General features: G+C 36.4%; 1 protein-coding gene across 5 annotated transcripts in view; it reads right to left on the reverse strand.

Moving 5' to 3' along the window:
- The window catches only part of GULP1 (GULP PTB domain containing engulfment adaptor 1), a 355,456-nt gene that overhangs the window by 62,024 nt on the left and 269,738 nt on the right, over positions 1–23,694 (reverse strand). For 3 of the 5 annotated variants that reach the window (XM_020993575.2, XM_020993578.2, XM_020993574.2), the window contains exons 5-7: positions 16,394–16,465; positions 6,532–6,630; positions 1,035–1,097 (exon numbers count right to left, since the gene is read on the reverse strand). In XM_020993575.2, the coding sequence (XP_020849234.1) occupies positions 1,035–1,097; positions 6,532–6,630; positions 16,394–16,465 (234 nt within the window). The remainder of the gene's footprint in view (positions 1–1,034; positions 1,098–6,531; positions 6,631–16,393; positions 16,466–23,694) is intronic. The other 2 variants (XM_020993579.2, XM_078146941.1) reach the window with 1 other exon arrangement.

Raw genomic sequence — 23,694 nt, forward strand, 5'->3', positions numbered from 1 at the left:
CCTTTTCCAAAGGTTATGATGAAAACGTCAAGGGAAAATTGCATTTACCTCAGCCCGATCTGGGGTGCCATGGGGTGGGCTAGGGTGTTATGGAGAGAAAGGAGGAGAGGGGGGAGAGAAAGAGAGAGAGATTGAAAAGGAAGGAAGAGTTATGATTTGAGTAAACAAAAAATAAGAGGAAAAATAATAAGCTGCTGATAATTGAGAATTGAGAGTTCACATCGAAAAAATCATGGATCACCGAAATTTATAAATTTTTTTAAATCTGTGTGAATTGATGGGGAGGGGGGAGAATAAGTAGGCAAGTTGCCTTGATTCTAAGGTATACTATGTCATCATATATGAAAGGAATAGGAAAGAGAAGATTATATATGGAAGAGTCCCATAGCAATTTTTTAAAAAAGACTATTAAGAAAGATTGCCAAGGAATTCAGCAGAATCCATTTAAGCAGAATATGTGAGCACACAAATGGAAGACTAAAGTACACACAAAGGGCTACATAATATTAGTCATATGGGGTCTTAGTCTTTCATTGTACATAACTGAGATGGAATTCTAGGGTAGGACTGACAGATTACTTTTACAAAGTGAAAAGAAGACTGAAATTTCAGTCAGAAGACCTAGCTTGGAGACCTGGGTCTGTGACTTATTCCTAGGTGACCCTGGACATCTGAGCCTCAATTTTTTTTTCTTCTTTCACATTCTAAGATCCCTTTTAGCACTAGTCCTATGATCCTATGATGAAGGACAGCTAGTTGGTACAATGGATATAGTACCTGGCCTGGAGTCAAGAACACTCATCTTCCCGAATTCAAATCAGGCCTCAGACACTTACTGGCTCTGTGACTTTGGGCAAGTCACTTAGCCCTGTTTGCCTCAGTTTCCTCATCTGCAAAATAAGCTGGAGAAGGAAATGGCAAACCACTCCAGTATCTTTGCCAAGAACCCCCCAAATGGGGTCAGGAAGAGTTGGACATGACTAAAATAACTGGACAACAACAACAACAACAATAGGCAAGAGCTTGATGTTCACCTGGTGCAAGGAGAAGGCAGGAGAAGTCTCGTTCTGCCTTCCCAGAAGCTGATTTCTATTTACCTATAATAAAATTACAGATGAGGAAAATAAGTATTGCGAGAAGGGTAAAGAAAATTAACATCAAATACCTGTGCTGGAACAGGAAGGTAAATCGATGACACAGAACATACAATGTGAGGTATGAAGAGAGGACCTGAGCAAAAACCAGGGAGCTAATGTATATAGTGCTCTAAGGTTTGTAGATTACACTCATTACCTCATTTTAGAAGGTGGTAGGCACAAGCAGAGTGAAAAAGCAAAGGTGAGAGGTAAGCAGGGCAAGCAGAGATACAAAGGTTAAGTAGATGACAAGTTAGAGGTAAAACTCCAAATGATGAGGATTTGGGGCATTAAACTCCTTTGGATGGCTTAATGGTCCCATGTCCTTTGATTCAGATATAAACTATGGGCAGCGCAGGTGATAGGGTAACAGGATACATAACAAAGATGAAGTTCTTATCCAAGAAAAGATCGTTGCACCATTGGAGGAGGAATCATTTGACTGTAATGGTAACGTGGATCTTCAGGTGCTTCCAGGTGAGAGGCCATGCAGTAAGGGTCAAAGGAAGAAGAGAAAAGTGAAATAGTAGTTGGTGATATTCACGGTGGAGTAGGGAGTGGGGCTGACAGGGTAAAGGGAAAAAAGAAGTTATTTGACGAATAGAAAGGCTTTTCTGTCTTAAGATTTGTAAGTAGGCCACGACAGAGAAACTACCAGGACTTGTCAAACCAGATGATTAAAAGCCACTCTGCTGACTTATGTGGGCATTAGTGATATTGACAAAGAATTCTAAAAAATAAAAAATTTTATACACACACATACACACACACACACAATAAATGAATGAATGAATGAATGAATGAATGAATGAATGAATGAATGAATGAATGAATGAATGAACAAATAAATAAATGAAAATTCCCAAGTATGTATGGTAATAGTATTTTATTCATTGCAACCAATTGACGGGAAAGACGAGAAAAGAAAGGCAGATTTATTAAGTAAGCAACTAGATAAAAATATTGCGTCAGAATAGGATTTGGATTTTTTAAATGATGGCTTTAAATTAAAGCGTGACAGGGTTTTGGCCAGGTAGCTAGGTGGTTCAGTGGACAGAGTGCTAGGCCTGAAATCAGGAAAACCTGAGTTCAAAACTGGCCTCAGATGGTTACTAGCTGTGTGATCCTCAGCAAGCCACTTAACCTCTGTTTGCCTTAATCCACTGTAGATGGAAATGGCAAACCACTCCAGGATCTTTGCCAAGCAAACCCCACAGAGAGCACTGGTGTGCTATGGTCCACAGGGTCACAAAGAGTCAGGCATGACCGAATAACAACAATGCTTTTTACCAGGGATGGAGTTCATTTAATAAGGACTAGCAGAAATTTATTTGCCTTGATTCTTGTAAAATCTTTATTAGGCAGTATTAGTATACTATGGAATAGATTTTTATTCAGGTATATTTAGGTTTCGGGTAAGATGACCACCGCAGGTCCTAACAACTATGAGATTCTATGCCCATTTCTAACATGATTTGATTTGGTATTTTGGATTTCTTACAGCAATGGATTCATGATCTCATTTGTATGGGTACTTTCCCTGTCAATCAGTTAATCAACCAATCAATCACTAAGCATTCATTAAATGTCAACTATGAGCCAGGCATTGTGGTAAGTATATAATACACAAAGAAAAAAACAAATACAGTTCCTCTCCTCAAGGATCTTGCCTTTTAATGTAGGAGTATATTCATCACAACAAATAAGTTAAATGAAGAGGAAGAATAATTTAGAGGGGATGGCACTCAGAGCTAGGGAAACTGAGGCTTCCTGCAAAGGGTGGCATTTGGGCTGTCTTAAAGGAAGTTAGGGATTGTTAACAGTTGGAGGTTGGGAGAGAGACCTTTATAGGCATAAAAGACTGCCTTTGAAAAGGCATGGGAAAGGCTATGGAGTGTTATCTCTGTAGAAACAGACTAAGACTTCAAAGTTGATTCTGGATAAAATAAAGGTTGTGAACCTGGGTGACTTGAAGGATAGTAGTAAGCTGGGAAGGTTTGTGGGAAAGATAATCAGTTCTGTTTTAGACAATCTGAGTTTGAGATGTCTATGAGCCATACAGTTTAAAATTTATGACAGATAGTTGGTGATGAGGGGCAGGAGAGACTTTGGCTCAGACAAACAGATCTGGAATTCCGCTGCACAGAGATGATACCGTTACAGACCACCTTCCCTATAGGCTTTCTCACCCTGAGTGATTCTTACTCAAATCATTCCATACAGCCTCCATAGCTGTTTTATTCAAAATGCTTGAAATATTCTTCCAGTCCCTTTAATACTTTGGGAGACAGAGCACTTAGTTGTCCATTTGTTAGCATTCCCTCTAATGTCATGACTAGACCACCTGCTTCTCTGGTCACATGTATCCTTAACTGATATCTGTCTTTCCTCGCACTTAAGTCATCTTTAGTAATATGCTTGTCCAGGCTGCTATTCCTCATATGGTGCAATGGATCACTGAGGGCCAGAGGCCCGAGGTTGTTCAAACAAGCAATCCCTTTTACTAAAAACATATTCTAATACCCCCTGTAGAAGTAATTCCCATCCTGAAGATAAAAATAAATACCAGGATTGGCCTGAGGGCACAAAGGGGATCAGAAATATTTTCTGAAGCATGAACTGCCTGTGGAGCGCTTCTTCCAGTAGCTCCTGGCTTTGTGAGAAGAGTTATGTTTTATATCCTTTATTCTATGGGTTTTAAAAAATTTAAACATTAATGTTAATTGAATTTTTAATGGTTCACAAGTGCTTATTTTATTTTAAATATGAAAAACATTGAACTGATTGATGTAGGTCAAATTTTAGGCTTTGTGCAGAACAATGATACTTTTCCATTGTCCTTTGGGGGACCAGTAACTTTCATATATCTGGAATGGTGATGTTTTATGATCTGTAGCATAGGAACAATGATGTCAAACTCAAATAGAAATGGGGTCCACTAGAATGTATATAAGGATCCCCTGTGGGCTGCCTATTGACTTAAGCTTTAAAATGTGATATTAACTATGATTTATTATATTTTCACTAATTTTGTTAAATATTTCCCAGCTATATTTTAATCTGATTTGGACTGCACTCGGGAGTGTTGGGGACTATAATGAGTGTGTTTGCCCTCTCTAGTACAGAGAGCCCCTGGGAGAAGCTAGGTGTTGAAAGATGTTTTTGTATAGACTGCTACTGAGCCTTTTGGAATCATCAAAAGCACAACAATTTCCGAAATATAAGTTAGAATGATCTCTTCTTCCTACTTAATTCTCAGCCTAGTTCATTATTCACCTGGACTACCTAGAAAATGTATACCAATTGACTAACTCAATGGGTTGTACCTGAAGTGACATCAAAATATCTAAGCAATACACAATCACCTTTTTTCTTTTTCCCATGTGGATGTAATTTCTTTTGATTGGCTATGGACCTGACTCAAGTAATCCTGTAGTCTTCCTTAGCTCGATGTAATTTTTATGGTATCTTCCATAAGGAATACATGGAGAATCCCCCAGCGCTAGGAAATCCCTCTTCTTTAGAGCCCTCTACTGACTGCACTGTTCATTTGAGATTGATACTTAGCAGATCACTGAATAAAGTTATCTCCACAACTTTAGTTATCTCCATAGTTACATTTGTCATTAATATATGTAATAGTGGTCCCTTACTCAGGGGAAACATTTAACATAGATCACTAACACATGTTTCTATCTATTTAACTTAGTAGCAGAAATATTCAGGAAATATATGTCACAAGCTATAGGTCAAATCATCTTTATAATTTTGCAGGGCTTTACAGGAATGGAAAAAAGAAGGGAGGATGAAATAGAAAGGGAAAAAGTAAAGAAAAGTAAGAAAGGAAAGACTGGAGGAAAAAGGGCAAGCATTACAATACAATATGGCAAACATTAAACATCTGTATATGCAGAGTAAAGACTCTGTTAATAGACAGGGATAGAACATTTGCATAAGACAGAAATAATGTCTGGCCAACTTCTAGCAAATAATCAGCTTAGTAGCTTACAAAGAATTTGAATTTTAATGTTATAATTTTAAAAATTTAAGGGCTATCTCACTCTATGGGAAACCCTAGTATGTATATATGTATATATGTATGCATATGTGCGGGTATGTATGTGCACAGTTTTTTTTTAGGTGGAAAACTTTAATTATATTTAATCTTTTGTTCCTACAGTTTTCTTGGAAGTCTTTCAAAACTTTTCCCTGAGAATGGCAGTGCACACCTGTAATTTCTGCTCCTAAGGAAGGCTAAGATTGGTGATCTTTTGGTAACTGTGAATAGAAGTATGGCTAAAGCCAATCAGATGTCTACGCGAAGTCTAGCTCCAGTAAGGTGAGTCCACACTGCCTGTGAAGGCCCAAATTCAACAATGGCTTTTCAAAAAGAAAAAATAGAAATTCCAACCATTTGATTTTTAAATATTTTGTAGAATTGTATTTATAGATTGAAGAAGCTAAAATTCAAGAAACTAATGTACTCCCATGTTCTACACATAAAATAAAAATCTAGAAGCCAGAAGTTAAATACTTCAGTATTTGTGACCCTAGCTTTTTTACAGAAAATGTTTTCAAAACTTTAAAAGGCTTAATTAAATAGGTCTTGGCTATACCTTTCTCCAAATTAACAATCAATGTAAAACATTAGCCTCCAGGTTTCCTAAACAGTGTAAGAAAAAAAATCCTTCAACTATAAAACCTAATAGATATCCTTCAAGGCTATCTGCACAATTCCAAAAACAGACTTAGGAATGATCAAGACCAGAATAATGATGTTGAAACTGTCTATTTGCATTTTGAAACCCCCTTAAATCAATAAATAAGAATTAGCTAGGAAATTTATGGTAGCAGTGCTCATTCTTTTATTGTGGGACTAAAACAAGTTGTGGTAACCCAAGCAAGGGGATGAAATCAATTAAAACTCAATTCAGCAAAAATTTAAGTGCTTTATGTCTGCAAGGCAATGTGTAATGCATTAAACTCTGGGGACAGAAAGACAAAAAGAAACCAGTTTTCGTTTTTTCCCCTCAAGGAGTTTACATTCTAGCAAGGAAGAGAAAACAAATATATATAGGAGAAGCTAATAAAATTTATGTGCAAAACAAATATAAATTAATTACAGAGGGAAAAGTACTAATAAATGAGGGAATCAGAAAAGCACTAGGAGGCAGGCAGGAGCGAGAGTGTTCCAGGGAAGAGGACAATGTGGACAAAGGCTCTTAGTTGTCAGAGAGAGAGTAGAGTACAGGGAACATGCAGTTGGCCACTTTGGCTAAATTGTAAAGTACACGAGGGAGAATAATGTGAAATCAGTGTAAAACAGGCAAGTAAACCAATACAACAAAGGCAATAGTCTTTCTTAGACCACTTTGGAACACTTGAAGTTTCTTACCTTTGTTTTTGGTTCTAGAATTTTTACACCATAAATTGATATTTGTAATTCAACTTTAGGAGTTTTCTGGCCTTCAGATTTCTTGATATGTCTCGCAAACTAAAAAGTGAAAAGAATTTAAAATGATTTTATTTTTATTTTTAAGGGAGTCAAAACATCAGAATCTAAACTTTTCAAGTCTGTAATTTAGGTTTTGTGGGGGTTTTTTTCAATCTTTTTCAACCGAAAGACTGGATTTACATGATGTCTTTGCTGGCTGTTTACACATTTTTTTATATTCTTCTCTGTACCTAAATACAAAACAAGTAATAATCATTTTGTTAATTCTATATAGCAGACCAAATTGAAAGGAATGGCACACATATAAACATTCCCGTCTCTGACTGAGTCATTCCTCAACTGATAAATGCTTGAAGGTGATTTTTCTATATGCTAAATCACAATCACTGCAAAGCAAGAGAAATGATTATTAAATAACAAATTATTGAAGAGGTCTTTGACCTTTCCCAAAAATTTACTCCACCTAGACTCTCTTATCTAGGTGGAGTTGTTTCCCCATCCAACTAAAAAACCTTACAAAGAATTAATCTAAGGTGAATTATGGCCCATTGTGCACCACTGAGGCTGTTTGGGGGGAGGGGAGGTAGATCCTTTGTCTATATTACCAAAGGTTGGGGGTTATTTAGACGTAAATGACATGATCAAAATCACATCCCTCAGCCCCTCAGTAGAACAAGTCCTCCTCTCATTATAATATTCATTCTTATCATTAATTATTAACCAATTAGAGTCGTTTGCCATCCTCAGGAATACCCACTCTTCCAAGGGCATATAAACATTGAGTGGGTTCCATGAAGGGGATCTTTAGCATTCCAGAGTGTCACTGACCCCTTTTATTAATTATATGCTAGCATGATCAATAAAATGATTAATTACCCAGAAACTATTTCTCAAACTTTTTATACATCACAACAGAATCCTTCAAACTCCCAATAAGGTAAATTAAAACTATTATTATTATTCCCACAACACATATGAGAAAATTAAGTAACTAAGAAGCTCTTTCTTAATGTTCAGAATGAGAAGTGAAAAAGATCAACATACTTTTCTATGGTTTTGATCTTTTTGGTCCCTACAGAACACCAGATGCTCACTGCCTAAGAAGAGACATTTACAATTTCGCCATTATGAAGGGTATCAGTTTTTTTAGGGGAGAAATCAGGATGCCAGGTCTTTGTGTCAACCACCCCACACCACAAAACAAAACATCACCATAGCTAGAATGAAAGGGAGGAGAAGGGAAATAATTAGCATTATATAATAAGTGTGAGATCAATGTTAGCTATCATTATTATATTGACAGGAATGAGGGGAATGATTACTATTATGGTTTAGGTCAAACATATAGATTACTTGATCCACTGACTTTGGGCTGCTCAGAACTAATTTTGATAATAATTAACAGTGTTGATTTCCCTTCTCCTTAAACCCCTGGCTCATCTACACTGTAATGGAAAGAGCCCTGGACTTGGAGAAAAGAGACTAAGTTAGACACTTTTTACAAGTGTCACTTAATATTCCTGGGCCTTTGTTTCTTCATCTGTAAAATGAGATAGTTAAAGACTGAATGGTTTATGAGATCCTGTGTGTGTACTAGATCTTTGATCCTAGGAACCATAACTACACGGAAGTTACTTAATCTCATTAAGCCTTGGTTTCCCTGCCAGCAAAATTAAGAAAATACTTAACTTTTTATGACCCTGGCTTTTTTGCAGAAAATGTTTTTGAAACTGTGAATAACAAAAAAAAATTGTCATTATTATTATTAATACACTCTGCAGATATTGGGCATTTTATAAAATTCTGATATTCATAATGGCAGCTAAATTTAAAAAAAACCTTGCCAAAAACACTGAAATTTTTCACATTCCAATGCTCCAAGATGTATTAGTTAGCATTCCTAACTTCTCATCAAGGTAGTAAGCTCAGGGTGAAATCTGTAGGTTCTCTATTATAAAACAATCAGCAATCGTTATGCATGGAGTATCTCATTTTTTAGTTCTTTTTTTTTTCAGTCTTGTCAGACTCCTCCTGACCCCATTTGGGTTTTCTTGGCAAAGATACTGGAGTGGTTTGCCATTTCTTTCTCCAGCTCATTTTATAGATGAGAAAACTGAGGCAAAGAAAGTTAAATGACTTGCCCAGGGTGACACAGTTGGTATCTGAGGCCAGATTTGAACTCAGGAAGATGAGTCTTTCTGACTCCAGACCCAGTGCTCTGTCCAATGTGCCACCTAGCTGCTCCTTTTTGCCACAGACAGAAATAACACCACTAAAGGGGAAGCAGCTTTTGCTCCCTTTTAGAGTCTTCAGAATGGCTTTCTTTTTCTTTCCTGAAACAGATCCATGATTTCATCAGTGTAGAAAACTCCTGATGAGGAACTCCCACCGCAAGGCAAAGCTGTGCATTCTCCTGGGACACTGTGAGGTTAAGTTATTTGCCCAAGGTCACAGAGGCAGGATAATTCAGAGATAACTTAGACCCTAGGTCTTCCTGAATCCCAGGAGAGTTCTCTGTCTACCATGCTGCCTCTCCTTCTGGAGATTTCCTGGTAATAGGATAGGGATAGAAGCTGAACCTGGGAACTCAACAGTTTTGGATGTGGAAATGCCCTTTACTGAAGAAGGCTGGCCTGTGCTTTGCAACGTATGGTCTTAGAATAATAATCCTAATCATAATACAGTAAAGTAGCTGTCATTTATATAGTGCTGACTAGGTGCCAAGCACTGTTTTAAGAAGTGCTTTACAACTCTTTTCTTGTTTGATCCTCACAACAACCCTGGGAGGTATTTACTATTATTATCATCCCCATTTTGCCAATTAAAAAACTGAGGCAAACAGAGATTAAGTGACTTGCCTAGGGTCATGCAGCTGGTCAGTGTCTTAGGTTACATTTGAAATTAAGTCTTCCTAACTCCAGGCCCAACACTCTAGTTCTCTAGGGTGTGTATATGGTGTATTTATATATGCGTACACATATATATGCACACATCAGTGCTATATGTAGATATACATGCTATACAGAGATATGTGTGTATACATACATACACATAAACATACACAATTTCACAGCTCTTTGAAGTATGTAATAACCATTTTGTGGTTGAACTAGTTGACCTCTTAAGTTCTCCCTCTCTCTCCCTCCCTCTCTACTTCTCTCTCTCTCCCCCCTCCCACCTTTTCTCTCCCTCCCCCTCTCTATTTCTCCCTATTTACAGTGTAGTTCATCGAGAGGGACATTCTGTAGTCACTATGTCATACTCTTTCTTGTACTCTGCTCATATAACTTTAATTTGTAGGAAATATAATTATACATTTTATAGTAAAAGTCTGAGAATTAAGTTACAGTCTAATTGTGTGCCCCATGAGCTTTGCTCATTGTTGCTGCATAATGTAAAAATATACACAAATTACAGATTTAGAGCTGAAAAGTATTTTTAAAATCATCTAGTATGGTCCCTCCTTACCCCCTCCAAAAAATATTTACACCTGAGGATATTTAGGCCTAGAGAGGTGAAGGAAATGGTCCACAGTCATGCATGTTAATAGATGGCAGAGTTGGGTTGAATGACTTGTCACTTATGATTTGGAATCTCTCACTGTCAAATGGAGAGCAAGGGGTGGATTGCTGGGTTTTGTTTTGTTTTGTCTTGTTTTCCATTTGGGGTGGTTTGATTTTTTTCTGCAGACTGTCTAGTAGAATGAATGATTGGTTGGCCTATTTTTGGATGCAGCACCTCTAAAATACCCACAGATATCTAGCTGGTTTGAAGGAGATTTTTCTGTACGATCCTTGGTTTTACTCTAACGTAGATCTTTTGTTTGCATTGTCACCGAGGTCCCTCCCAAAGAATGCAGATTGATTTGTTTTTATTTTTCTTCATGATTTTCCCTTCCTATGTTGGCACAATGAAGACAACGGGGGTTTTCATATAAGAATACTGACCTAATAAATCATTTTCTGTGATATTACCTCAATGTGTCTGAGTCAATCAACTCAATTACTTCATAGATATTTTAAGCATGGCTCTTAAGGGCTATTCTAATGAGCCATTTCCTAGAAAATAAAAACAAGCAAAAACTCAGGAAGCTTGTTTTACATTTCAAGCCAGGAGCATTACACTGACCTTTGGCAAGTTACTGGGTAACCTTTTGGAATTTCTAAGAAGCTGGCTACAGAACAGTCACTGCAATTAAGTTTATCTACTTAGATTTCCCCCACCCCTTTCTGTTCAGGTAGATGAATGAATAACAAATTAGTTTCACCAACTGTTTCCTGCTTTATATTAGAATCACTGTCAGCATTGACAGAGACTATTTATTTTAACCTCTTCATTTTATAGAAGAGGAAACTGAGACCCAGAAAGTTTAAGTAACTTGCCCAAGGTCACAGAATTAGGAAAAGAAGCCCAATCTCTTGATTTAGAATCCACTTCTTTTTTCTTTATACTTCACTCCTCCCTTCAAATGATGCAGTAGAAATTTTATTTTCTATTTCTGCAATGGTCATTTTATGTATATGTATATATGTGTGAGTGTATATATGTATACGTATATACATATATTCACACATATATACATACATATATACCCACATACATTTATGTGTGTGTCTGCATATATGTGTGTGTGTGTGTGTGTGTATTCACACACATTTGTAATTTTTCATATAATTGCAAATTTCAGTATAGTGCATTTTTCAATCTATTTAAACCATAAAGTTCTTTCAATCTCTCTAAATGTTGTCTATACCTTACAGCTCATTCTATTTTGTACTTTTCATTTTCCCTTCTACTCTCTATCTTTTCTACTTGCAGATTTTCTGTATAAGCTTCCATTTCAGTCTGAAAAAATCCTGGCTATTCTTTCTTAAACTTTCTTTATTTTCTCCCCATATTAATGTGAATTCTTGAAATCTTCTTACAATTTAACTTTACATTAGAGAAAATTATATGCAGAAAATTATAATGGTCCTCTGGGAAAAATAATCAAGGTAAAATACTGTGAATTTTTGTTGTTTAGTCAAGCCCAACTGTCCATAATCTCATTTTTAGGTTTTCTTAGCAAAGACACTGAAGTGGTTTGCCGATTCCTTCTCCAGCCCATTTTACAGATAAGGAAATTGAAGCAGACAGGGTGAAGTGACTTGTCCAAGGTCATACAGCAAGTGTGTGAGGCTGGATTTGAACTCATGAAGATGAGTCTTCCTGATTCCAAGCCCAGTGCTCTATCCACTTGCCAGCTAGCTGCCCTAATACTATGGATACCCTTGAGTTATTAGACATTTAATTCACAGCATGATTACTTGGGCACATTTAGTGGTTCTTTCCATTGGAAGAGATTAACTCAAGAAATACCTAATAATCCTTTGGTTATGTAGAAATAAACCTATTAAAATGAATTTTATTAACTGGACAAAAATATCAAACTTGAAAGAGACTAATGATAAACCCAAAAAGTTGGTCAGGAATACCACACTAATTAAAAATAATCTCACCAGAGAAACAAAGAAATACAAGGAATGCTGGTCTAGCAGTCAGTAAACCCAGATTCTAATCTCAAGTCTACCTCTCCATAGAATAACTGTAAAGAGACAGGGTGGTGTGGTCCGTAAAGTGATGAGCTTGGAAACAGGAGAGGCCTACGTTCAAATTCAGCCTCAGAAAGCCGCTAACTTTGTGACCCTAGAATGTCATTTAATCTGTCTGACCCTCAGTTTCTTAATCTGTAAAAATGTGGAGAGTAATAGAACCTACCTCATAGGGTTGTTATGAAAAGGATATAATTCAAATGTTGTTAACCTGAAGTATGTGACAGATTCTAGGCTGTTGGTGAACTTGCATGGTTTTAAAAAAAATACCCAACAACACTTTTATTTTCACAAATGTCTAACCCAAAAGTATAATTTCCTTGAATTATAAATGCATGCAAGAAACATTATTTTGAGAAGGGGTTCATAGGCTTCATCAGACTGCTGAAAGGGTCCATGATACAAAAAAAAGGTTAAGAATTCTGGATCTTATTAGATAATTTACTAAAGCACTTTAGAAACTTTAAAGTGTTCGTGTGTAGACTTTGGCAAGTTAATCCCACTAGGTCTCAGTTTTAATTTAGGGGGTTGGAAAAGATGACTTCTGAGGTCTCTTCCAGCACTCAAGCTTACATCTTGTAAATTTAAGTGTGAATTATTAGTTTTATTGCATAAAGTTCCATTGCTTTCTCTCGGTTTCTTTTTCTGTAGAGATTTTAATATCTTCTATCTGGTTATATCCCCCCAAAATTTGGGAGCATTGAAGCCTCATACCCAAACATATATACCACACAAGGGTATGCATACCCCCTAAAATATAGAGCCTTTAAAATACTTTTCTATAATATATTATGAAATTAAATGTCATACAGTGAACGTACTATACATACTCTATAGGTATAGTCAAAAGACCTGGGTTCAAATCTATATTCAGTACTTAATACCTTTGTGTCTTTCAGGAAGTCATTTAAACTCCCAGGCTTTCCATGTTTTTAAATTAAAGGGATTGGACTAGTTTAATTAAGATCCCAAGATCCTAAAATTCAAAGTAAAAAGTAAATTTAAACAAGGAACTAAATTCAGGAGGTCATATTAAAGCACCAATGGCACAATTTCAATGTATAAAAGTTTGAGTCATTCTTATTTCATTTAAGAATCAATTTGTCTAAACATGATAAGAATTTGTAAATCTTTTATAACAGTGTATCAAAACTCATATGAAAGCAAGCATCCATGTGCTTGCTTTAAGGAAAATATATTTACCACAGTGATTTTTTTTAAGCCAACCAAGAAACATACAAACGGAAAAGGGTTGGGAGAATAATGGAAAAACAAAGGAGATTTTCATGATAGTCTAAAAGTCTGATTTTTCACTAACTCAGGATCCAACAGACATCAAACATAGCCCATAAAAGACATCAAGGAACAGGCTGCTGAGCATCTTTAAAAGTCTGAATCACATTACATATTAACGATGCTAACAATTTACTACAAAACATTTTATGTCTCAAATATTTTTAGTCCCTGGCTCTTTGTGAGTTTGACTATGCTGTTATTCATTTCATCCAGAAATCCAACACAATGACATAGCAGCAAGTGAGTAAAGCTATGGGGTGACTTTGTGGAGCAAATAAAGTACAAACAGTTGGAGCCATGACAAAATGATGGATGTCAAACTCCTAAGCCTTGGCAGATGTAAGTACACACACCCACTCAAAGCAGAATGCATATGCCAAAAGAATGAGCAGGAAACTGAAGTGGGGGAGGTGTAAATAGCGCATCATTTCACTAAGAGCACCGCGCTTGTACGATGGAGCATTGGCGCCACCTGCTGGAAATAGTAGCAACCTTCTTGCAACAAGCCAAAGGAATAAGGAGGGTGGGTTATGGGGTATACAAAGACAACAGGAATCCTTTAAAAACTTGAAATATACACAATTCTTGGTGCTCTTTAGCTGGGGGAGCCTGATACCAAATTAACTTAACTGAAATTGTAGTATACTAAAGACAAACAAGTTTTTTAAGGTGTGGCAGATTATTAGTCAAAATTTGTCCTTAATTACATTTGAAGAAACAAAAAATTACTTATTAGGAATAAATATTTTTAAAAAACCATATATCCACATTTTTCTGTGTTGTATGGTTTTTATTTCATGTTAAATCTATTTTTAGTAAGAAAATTTTGTAAAGCATGTAAATCCTTATAAGCCATTAAACTTCCATAACATTACTTAGAAGTTACTTGTTTTCTTTGAATCCTTTTAAAAATGTTTCTGTTTACTGATTAACATGTTAACAAAAACTTATAAAATCAATATCGTACATGCTTGTAATAAATTCTAACTGAAGCAAGTCTGAATTACAAAACTTGTTGCATGTTGGAAACTAGACAGGGAATATACAATTTTAAATGAGGTCAATGAATGAAAATTATTTCACTGATCACTTCTCATAAGTTTGTGGATTCTCTACTAAACTTTATGATTCTCATTTGTAAGTCATAGACCACAGGATTTAGAGTTAGAAGGAATTTTAGAAATCATCTATCTATTTATATTCTCTGATTTTACATGTGAAGAAACTGAGACCCAAAGAGACAGAGTGACTTCTTCAAGGCCATATTAGTTGTAAATAGGAAAATGGAGTTACATCCCTATGTCTTCTGAAATTTTTATGCAAGCATGTACACTGTGCCCTTAAAATCTATGACAAGTCACTGCAAAGTTAGACCATCTCCAAATGCCTGAAAATGTTTGGTCACACTAAGACCAGAACTTTCTGTAGCTTTAGGAAAATATTATGGACTGGAATGAAGTGGTCTCTTATTTCTGTCCAAGTAGGCAAAAAACCACCTACTCAAGAAGTTAGCCCAGGGGGTGGGGAACCTGTGGCCTCGGGGCCCTCTAGGTCCTCCAGCGCAGCCCTTTGACTGAATCCAAACTTTACAGAACAAATCCTTTTGGGAAATTATGGACCTACAGATAATATTGTCTCTGAATACAAACAATTCTACTTCTTTCTCCACTTCAAACACTGGACAGCTCCAATCTGATAGCTTCAATATAAAAGAAATATTTACCATTAACAATGAACCTTTGAGATAGCCCCTTTCCAATTATTTTTTTCGCAGTGGAAGCTAGCTCAATTGAGTATTTTTTTTAATGCCAAAGTAAATATAATGAAATGGTTTATTCCTTGAGGAGTTTGAAGTGGATTTGCAAGAGAATTTCTAAAAACTGGTCAAGCTAACTGAAACAATTCACAAATAACACACCCTACCCCACCAAACTCCAACCCCCAAAGTGTGTATGAGAAAAATGTCTTTTTGTCTTTTAAAAAGACATAAAATCTTTGGAAAGAAACATTCTGAAGAAGGGAGGGGCTTTTCAAATTAAAAAAATCCCAGTGAGCTTTAATTTTTTTGAGGTAGGGTACTGTTTGAGGAAATATCCTGAGTGTAGTATATTATGTAAAAAATTTCTGGGGGGAAATCCTGCCAAAAAAGGGTGGGTGGGGTTTCCTATTAAGTTGCCAGCTCTGCTGTGTAACTCTGCAGTTTTAGCATCAGGGAATTGTAAACTGAACAGTTCCTAATGACTGCTCATGTAGCTTGCCAGACCTTCCTATGCTTGACAACTGAGCTATCATTTGGATTTGTCTTTCTTCCAAAATAGTGCTTTAAAATATACTTCTTTCTAGGGCTTTGGTGAATAATCTAACACTTTAGGAAATACACAATCCTTCTAGAAGAACACTGGGGAATGGGGGCCTGTGCATGGCAGGTTCCCCACCCCTGGACTCTGCACAATGCTAATGAGTTGCTCCCCTCACTCAGTGGTAGGTGCCTAATTTGGTCATGAGCCTCCTGTTAAGTGGGTTGTGTTAGCATTCTTTCTGTCCATGAACAATAATGGCAAAGACTAATTTCACAGATATTTATAAAATCTCAAAGTTTAAATGATTTTATAAAAATCATAATTGACTAATAATAAAGGCAAGGTATTTCATTTAGTCTTACCTTTGGATACAATGAATGACATGTGTATGCTTATCCTTCCACACAAACACCCTAAGAAGCTTCCTTGAGCATTTGGAGGAGTAACGAGAATGTGTGGTAATATTGGTACAATGATGGCCTATCTCTTAATGAGTTAAAGCTGCAAATGCCCCAACATTTGTCATGCAATGAATTTCTACGCATCAAACAAAGTCTTCATATGTGAAAATACCTGAAGTGCTTTATGCCCTCCACGTTGAATCAAGTTCCCTACCTTTAATTTTCTAACCGCATCTCTCACGACTTCGGTCCCTTTGGGCTGCTCCACTTCCGTACTGCCAAGAAACTGAAAATTGTCATCTGTGAGACTTGAGTCACATAGGATTGAATCACTTTGCAATGCAAATTTTCAAAATATGATTTGAAAACTAGACAAAATTAAATCTTATTTAAATTTTAAGGGGAATGAATACCTTTTTAAAACTTCTTTAATGTAACTTAGAATCGAAAATATTTCATTTGTTGGCTGGATACTTTTTTCTTCTATTCAAGAATAAAATAAAATACATTACAAAAACAAACAAAAAACTCCCATAACCACCTCCCCCCACCAGAAGCTTCTCCTTCCCCAAACAATTCCAGACCAGAAATATAATATAAAAGGAATGCTAAAGTTATTGCTTTAGGGACAGGGAGAGGGACTGCACCTGTAATTTCATTGATATAAGGAATTCTCAGATGAGCAAACTCCATCTTTCAATGCAGGTCAGCACCTTCTCTACAACTTAAGAGTCTCAGAAAGTTTCCTAGAACACTGAAGGGTTAAGTGATTTGCGCAAGGTCATACAATCATTATGTGTTAAAGATGAGACACATTTTATAAGATTATTATATTAGTGCCAAATAAATGAGTCTTCCAAGATAAAAATTCAGCAATTATCACCATATTTTAAACAGTTGAAGCCTTCTTTTGATAAAAAGTATCATTGCATTTTAGTTTAAAACTTCAACAACACATGCTAATCTGCTCAAACTTCTCTAAGTATTGTTTTAACAGATTTATAGTTTTAACTGCAAAAAGATTCTTGACACCTGTCTTGTTACACACAGTAATCTTCTGTCTCTAAAATTATCAGCATTCTCTTGCAGGTTTAAAAAGTATTCTTATGGGGTATTTTTAAAAAAGTTAAAAGTTAAAAACAAATCAAGAAACCCATCAAATTTTAATATCTTTTAAAGTTATATCTAAAATCTTTGCTAGATATTACACTTATAGTACCAAAATTAAGATAATTAAATCACAATAGTTAAGGTTTATAAGACTCTTTGAAAAACACTATGAAGAGGTGGTGGTGATTAATAGCTGACACATGCAAAAAGTTTTATTAAATAAGGAGAAGTTTATAAAAATTAAAATGTTATAAGCATATAAACTATTACGATTACTCAACACATGTCAGGGATTAGGGTCCTTAAAAAAAAACCTCTAAATAGGAGTCTATATCTCCTAAATACGGATATCATATTTAGCCTAGCTGAATTTGAAGATCATATCCTTCTATGGCATACAATTTTGAAAAATGAACAGATACAAAAATTTAAAAGATTATGAAGAGATGAAATCAATACTTTATCTTCATTTTCTATAATAACTACATTCACAAGTAGAATTTTACATTCCCTTTTCTGTTGCATTAAGGAAGAAAGAAAGAAGGTAAAACAGTATTGGTTATAGTCAAAATCCATTCATGGCACCCTCAATCCAATTCGTTATGCCATTGCGATGAAGCAAATTCTTACTCCCATGAGTTGAAATCTCTATACCAAGAAGGTTGCAATGATACATGACAACGTAGCTCCATTCTCATCACTATATTGCTATGTTCTTCACTCAAAGTGCCATTTGCAAAGCAGAACTAACTACCCCAATAATACAAATGAAGTCAGTATATACACATGTAATGGGAGGACTGGCTAATGAAGGCTGAGTCCTTGAAGGATGCAGAGATATTTCCTTGCCTGGTTCCAGCCCAAGTGACTGAGTGGAAAGTTTTGGGGGAGCCTACTTCCAGATAGGCATGCCTGAGAAGCTGCTATGGTGTGGTGATGACAGAATATTTCCTAACTGACTGAGGAGCCAAAAGAAATGATGGCTTGGATGTTGCTTAGTTTCCAAACAAAAGGGATGATCAGTCAATACTTCAGTCTCTTACTTGGTATTGCTAAAGTAGTTCTCCTGTTTAAGCTCCTTTTGGGGGGAAGCAAAGGTCCTATTCTCTACCTGGTTGTCATGCGTTCTTGGGCACATGGTGCCTGATTCTTTTGTTGTTTCTTCTTTCCTGATAATCAGATGAATGAGTATTCTGAGAAAGGAGCGTCCAGGCAGATTAACTGGTAACCAAAATTAGTATAAGAGTCCACCAGAGGTGGTAGGGGCCAATGACAGAGGAAGTACCTCCAGATGGAGGTAGAAAGCAGATACTGATGATGGTGGCAACCTCAGACATCACGACATCTCCTGATGGAGAGAAGTATTAGCGACAGAAAGGTACCAATCTGAGAGAGATACCCCTAAAGGGAACTTCATGAGAACTCCACAAAGGGAGAAATGGACTTCTGGAGCCAGAATCCAGAAGTCAGTCCGTGTCCACATATGTTCCCTAAACAGGAACTTTAAGTTTGAACACACTTTCCAAAGGGACCCTGTGTGTGTAGGGGAAGGGTGTACACATTAGTGATACTTTAAAACTACTATTGTTGCTATATCTTCTCGGTAAATACCTTTTGTAAAAGCTAACAAAGGTCACTGGGTTCATTAATAACTGCAAGAACATCAGCAGAAGCACAGGAGTGATAGTGTTAAAAACTCCAGCCCCTCAGAGTTATTTCTAGATTCCTGAGGGGAGCAGTAATCATTGCCCTCTACCTCTGAGGACCCCAGACTGACAATGAGAATGTAAATTAGGACACTGAGCTCAGAGGGGGTAATTAACACAGCTAAGAAAGATCCATCCTGGCACTTGTATCCCCATTCTCTCTAGAAACACGTGCACAACCCGAATTCAGGCCCTCACCAGCTTTCTCCTCGATTAGAAGGCAGCAAGTATCCCAGTCTGAAGAATCTTTTCATTACAGTCTGTCCTCCACTGAGTTGCCTAGGTGATTTTTCTAAAGCATAGGTCTGACTTGGTCACTCTGTTGCTCAAGAAGGTCTAGTGCCTCCCTATTCTTTCAGGATCAGATATAAACTTCTCTATTTCAGCATTTACAACTCTTCATAACCTGGATCCTTCCTAGTCTGCCATACTTTACTCCCCTCCATAAACTCTACAATATAGCTATACACCAATGGGTCTACTTGCAATTTCTATAAGATGACATTCAACCTCTTGTCTTTGTTTTGTTCTGGGTGTCCCTATGCCTGGAATACTAACCCCTTACCCCTCTTTAACCTCTCCCTTTTGGTTTCCCTGGCTCCTGTAAAAACTCAATCCAATTCTTACATTCAGCTAGATGACTTCCCTATACCCTGCCCCACAACCCTCATTTGGTAGTGCCTTAAACTCCCTAATACTCTTCATGTATTCTGCATTACATTGTAAATGTTGTCGTTCAGTTGTTTTCACTCTTTGTGACCTTATTTGGGGTTTTCTTGGCAAAGATACTGGAGTGGTTTGCCATTTCCTTCTGCAGCTCATTTTTTACAGATGAGAAAACGGAGGCAAGCAGGGTTAAGTGACTTACCCAGGGTAATACAACTAGAAAGTGTCTGAGGTCACATTCAAACTCAGGAATATGAGTCTTCCTAAGCACAGGCCTGCTACTCTATCCACTGAGCTACCTAGCTGCCCTAGCTATGTACGTATTGTCTCCCTCTTTACAATGTATGCTTCTTGAGGAAAGTTTTGCCTTTCTTTGTGTCCCCAGTGTTTAGCAAGTTGATACATAGCAAGCTTTTAAATAAATACCTATGGATTGACTTATCATATGATGTTTCTACCAATAATCCAAATTTGAGTTAGAAATATTTATTCTTATGTCATAAAGGCACATTAGTAAATCTGACTTTATGTCTTTTCCATGGAATTATTCAAGCATTCACCCTGAAAAATTTCCTAACAATCTGCAAGCATCCAAAAGCAAAAAGGAGTGGTTTTTGTCAGTGTATGAATTACCGAGAGAGAGGTAGAGAGGTCAGAGAAAGAACAAAAAAAACCAAAAAAAAAAAAACAGTACAGAGGAGGGCAGAGAATAGCAGGAGACAGGAATTTAAAGGGAAGGAGTTCCCCTCCCCCTTTGTTAACCTGGGAAAGGAGTAGAATAAGGTGAAGGACTTGATTGCCTTTGGCAAAGACTCCCTCTTATTAGACCCCACTCCATAGTACCAATCTGGCATTGAGCACAACCTTAATCCCATGTGCTTACATTTAAATTCACCTACCAGTTAGTAGAGTAGGGCCAGTTAGTGGATTATTTAGAAAAGGTGGCATATAATGCCTGGTACTTAATTTGCACAGTTGTGCAACATAAAGCAGTAAAATATCTTAAGGTCTTGCTTCGGGCACTAAGAATATAAAAAAAAAGGGACAAGTGCAAATGAAATATTGGTAACTGTTTTTTTATTGGGTGTCATCTAGGTCAACAATGGCCTAAAAGTGTTTCAGAAACTGTTTTTGGAAGAAAGTATTCATAATCTGGCAAAAATTTCAGGAATTTGATTGCTATGTGCAAGTAGGCCCATATGGGAAAATTATGAAAGGCCTCCAATAGATTCTAAATAAATCAACCTCTACTAGGGTTTCAGAAAACTATAAAATTTTAATTCCCCATGTCCTTAATTAAACCATATGAGTTAGGAGGACAGGGAGAATTACCTGAACAAGAGTGGAAGTCAAATTAAATTAGAAAGTGTATGCTGACTCATACATACATGCCCATTTCTTTTTTTTTAAATTTTGTTAATTTATTTTGATTTATCAACAATCACTTCCATATGCTTTTGAGTTTAAAATTTTTCTCCCCCCTTCCTTCCCACCATCCTCCCCAAGATAGCGCACAATCTCATATAGGCTATACATTTACATTCCTATTAAATATATTTTCACATTAGTGAAGTTGTAAGTAAAAATTAAAACCAATAGGAGGAACCATTAGAAAGAGGAAACAAAACTCAACAGAGGAGAAAAAAAAATGATAGTGATTCAACTTCCACAGTTCTTTCTTTGGATGTGGATAGCATTTTCCATCACGAGGCCTCTGGGGATGTCTTAGATCCTTGTATTGCTGAGAAGGGTTAAGTTTATCAATATTGGTCATTGCATAATGTGGCTGTTACTGTTACAACGTTCTCTTGGTTCTGCTCACTTCACTCAGCATCAGACCATACAAGTCTTTCGAGGTTTTTCTGAAGTCAGCCTGTTCATCATTTCTTGTAGCACAATAGAGTGAGTATTCCATTACATTCATATACCACAACTTGCTCAGCCATTTCCCAATTGATGGGCATCCTCTCAATTTCCAGTTCTTTGCCACCACAAAAAGAGCTGCTATGAATATTTTTGTACATGTGGGTCCTTTTCCCATTTGTATGATCTCTTTGGGATATAGCCCTAGAAGTGCTATTGCTGGGTCAAAGGGTATGCACATTTTTATAGCCCTTTGGGCATAGTTCTAAATTGTTCTCCAAAACAGTTGGATAATTTCACAACTCCACCAGCCATGCATTAGTGTTCCAATTTTCCCACATCTTCTCCAGCATTTATCATTTTCCTGCTTTGTCATGTTGGCCAATCTGATAGGTGTGATGTGGTACCTCAGAGTTGTTTTGATTTGCATTTCTCTAATCAATAATGATTTAGAGCATTTTTTCATACGACTGTAGATGGCTTTAATTTCTTCATCTGAGAACTGTCTGTTCATATCCTTTGACCATTTATCAATTGGGGAATGGCTTGTAGTCTTATAAATTTGTCTTAATTCTCTATATATTTTAGAAATGAGGCCCTTATCAGAGAGACTGGTTGTAAAAATTCTTTCCCAATTTTCTACCTTCCTTCTAATCTTAGTTGCATTGGCTTTGTGCAAAAACTTTTCAATTTAATGTAATCAAAATTATCCATTTTGCTTTTCATAATGTTCTCTATCTCCTGTTTGGTCATGAATTCTTCTGTTCTCCATAGATCTGATAGGTAAACTATTCCTTGTTCTCCCAGTTTGCTTATAGTATCAGCCTTTATATCTAATCATGAACCCATTTTGACTTTATTTTGGTATATGGTGTGAGATTTGGGTCTATGCCTAGTTTCTGCCATACTCTTTTCCAGTTTTCCCAGCAGTTTTTTCAAAGAGTGGGTTCTTATCCCAGAAGCTGGGTCTTTGGGTTTATCAAATAATAGATTACTATAGTCATTGACTACTGTGTCTTGCATATTTAACCTATTCCACTGATCCAACCACTATTTCTTAGCCAGTACCAAGCAGTTTTGATGATTGCTGCTTTATAATACAATTTAAGATCTGGAATTGCTAGGCCACCTTCCCCTGCATTTCTTTTCATTAGTTCCTTTGATATTCTGGACCTTTTGTTTTTCCAAATGAATCTTGTTATTATTTTTCTAACTCTATAAAATAATTTTTTGGTAGTTTGATTGGTATGGCACTGAATAAGTAAATTAGCTTAGGTAGGATTGTCATTTTTATTATATTAGCTCGGCCTACCCATGAGCAACTGATGTTTTTCCAATTATTTAGATCTGATTTTATTTGTGTGAAAAGTGTTTTGTAATTGTGTTCATAGAGTTCCTGGGTTTGTTTTGGGAGGTAGACTCCTAAATATTTTATAATGTCTACAGTAAGTTTAAATGGATTTCTCTTTCTATCTCTTGCTGTTGGGCTTTGTTGGTAATATATAGAAATGCTGATGATTTATGTGGGTTTATTTTATAGCCTGCAACTTTGCTAAAGTTGTTTATTATTTCAAGTAGTTTTTTACTTGATTCTCTAGGATTCTCTAAGTATATCATCATGTCATCTGCAAAGAGTGATAGCTTTGTTTCTTCTTTGCCTATTCTAATACCTTCAATTTCTTTTTCTTCTCTTATTGCTAAAGCTAACGTTTCCAGTATGATATTGAATAACAGTGGTGATAATGGACATCCTTGTTTCACCCCCAATCTTATTGGAAATGCTTCTAGTTGTCCCCATTACATATAATGCTTGCTGAAGGTTTTAGATAGATGCTATTTATTATTTTAAGGAAGACTCCATTTATACCTATGCTTTCTAGTGTTTTTAATAGGAATGGGTGTTGTATTTTGTCAAAAGCTTTTTCTGCATCTATTGAGATGATCATGTGGTTTCTGTTGGTTTTGGTGTTGATATGCTCAATTATGCTGATAGTTTTCCTAATATTGAACCAACCCTGCATTCCTGGTATAAATCCTACCTGGTCATAGCATACATGCCCATTTCTGTATCAGTAAACACATGGACATGGCTATTTTTCACTTTAAAGTGAAAAATCTGTGAATACTGATGACAATGTATTCCTTATATTCTTTCATTTTTAAAAGAAAA

Source organism: Phascolarctos cinereus, unplaced genomic scaffold (genome assembly GCF_003287225.1).
Source record: "Phascolarctos cinereus isolate Bilbo 61053 unplaced genomic scaffold, phaCin_HiC Scaffold_726;HRSCAF=1367, whole genome shotgun sequence".
Lineage (NCBI taxonomy): Eukaryota > Metazoa > Chordata > Mammalia > Diprotodontia > Phascolarctidae > Phascolarctos > Phascolarctos cinereus.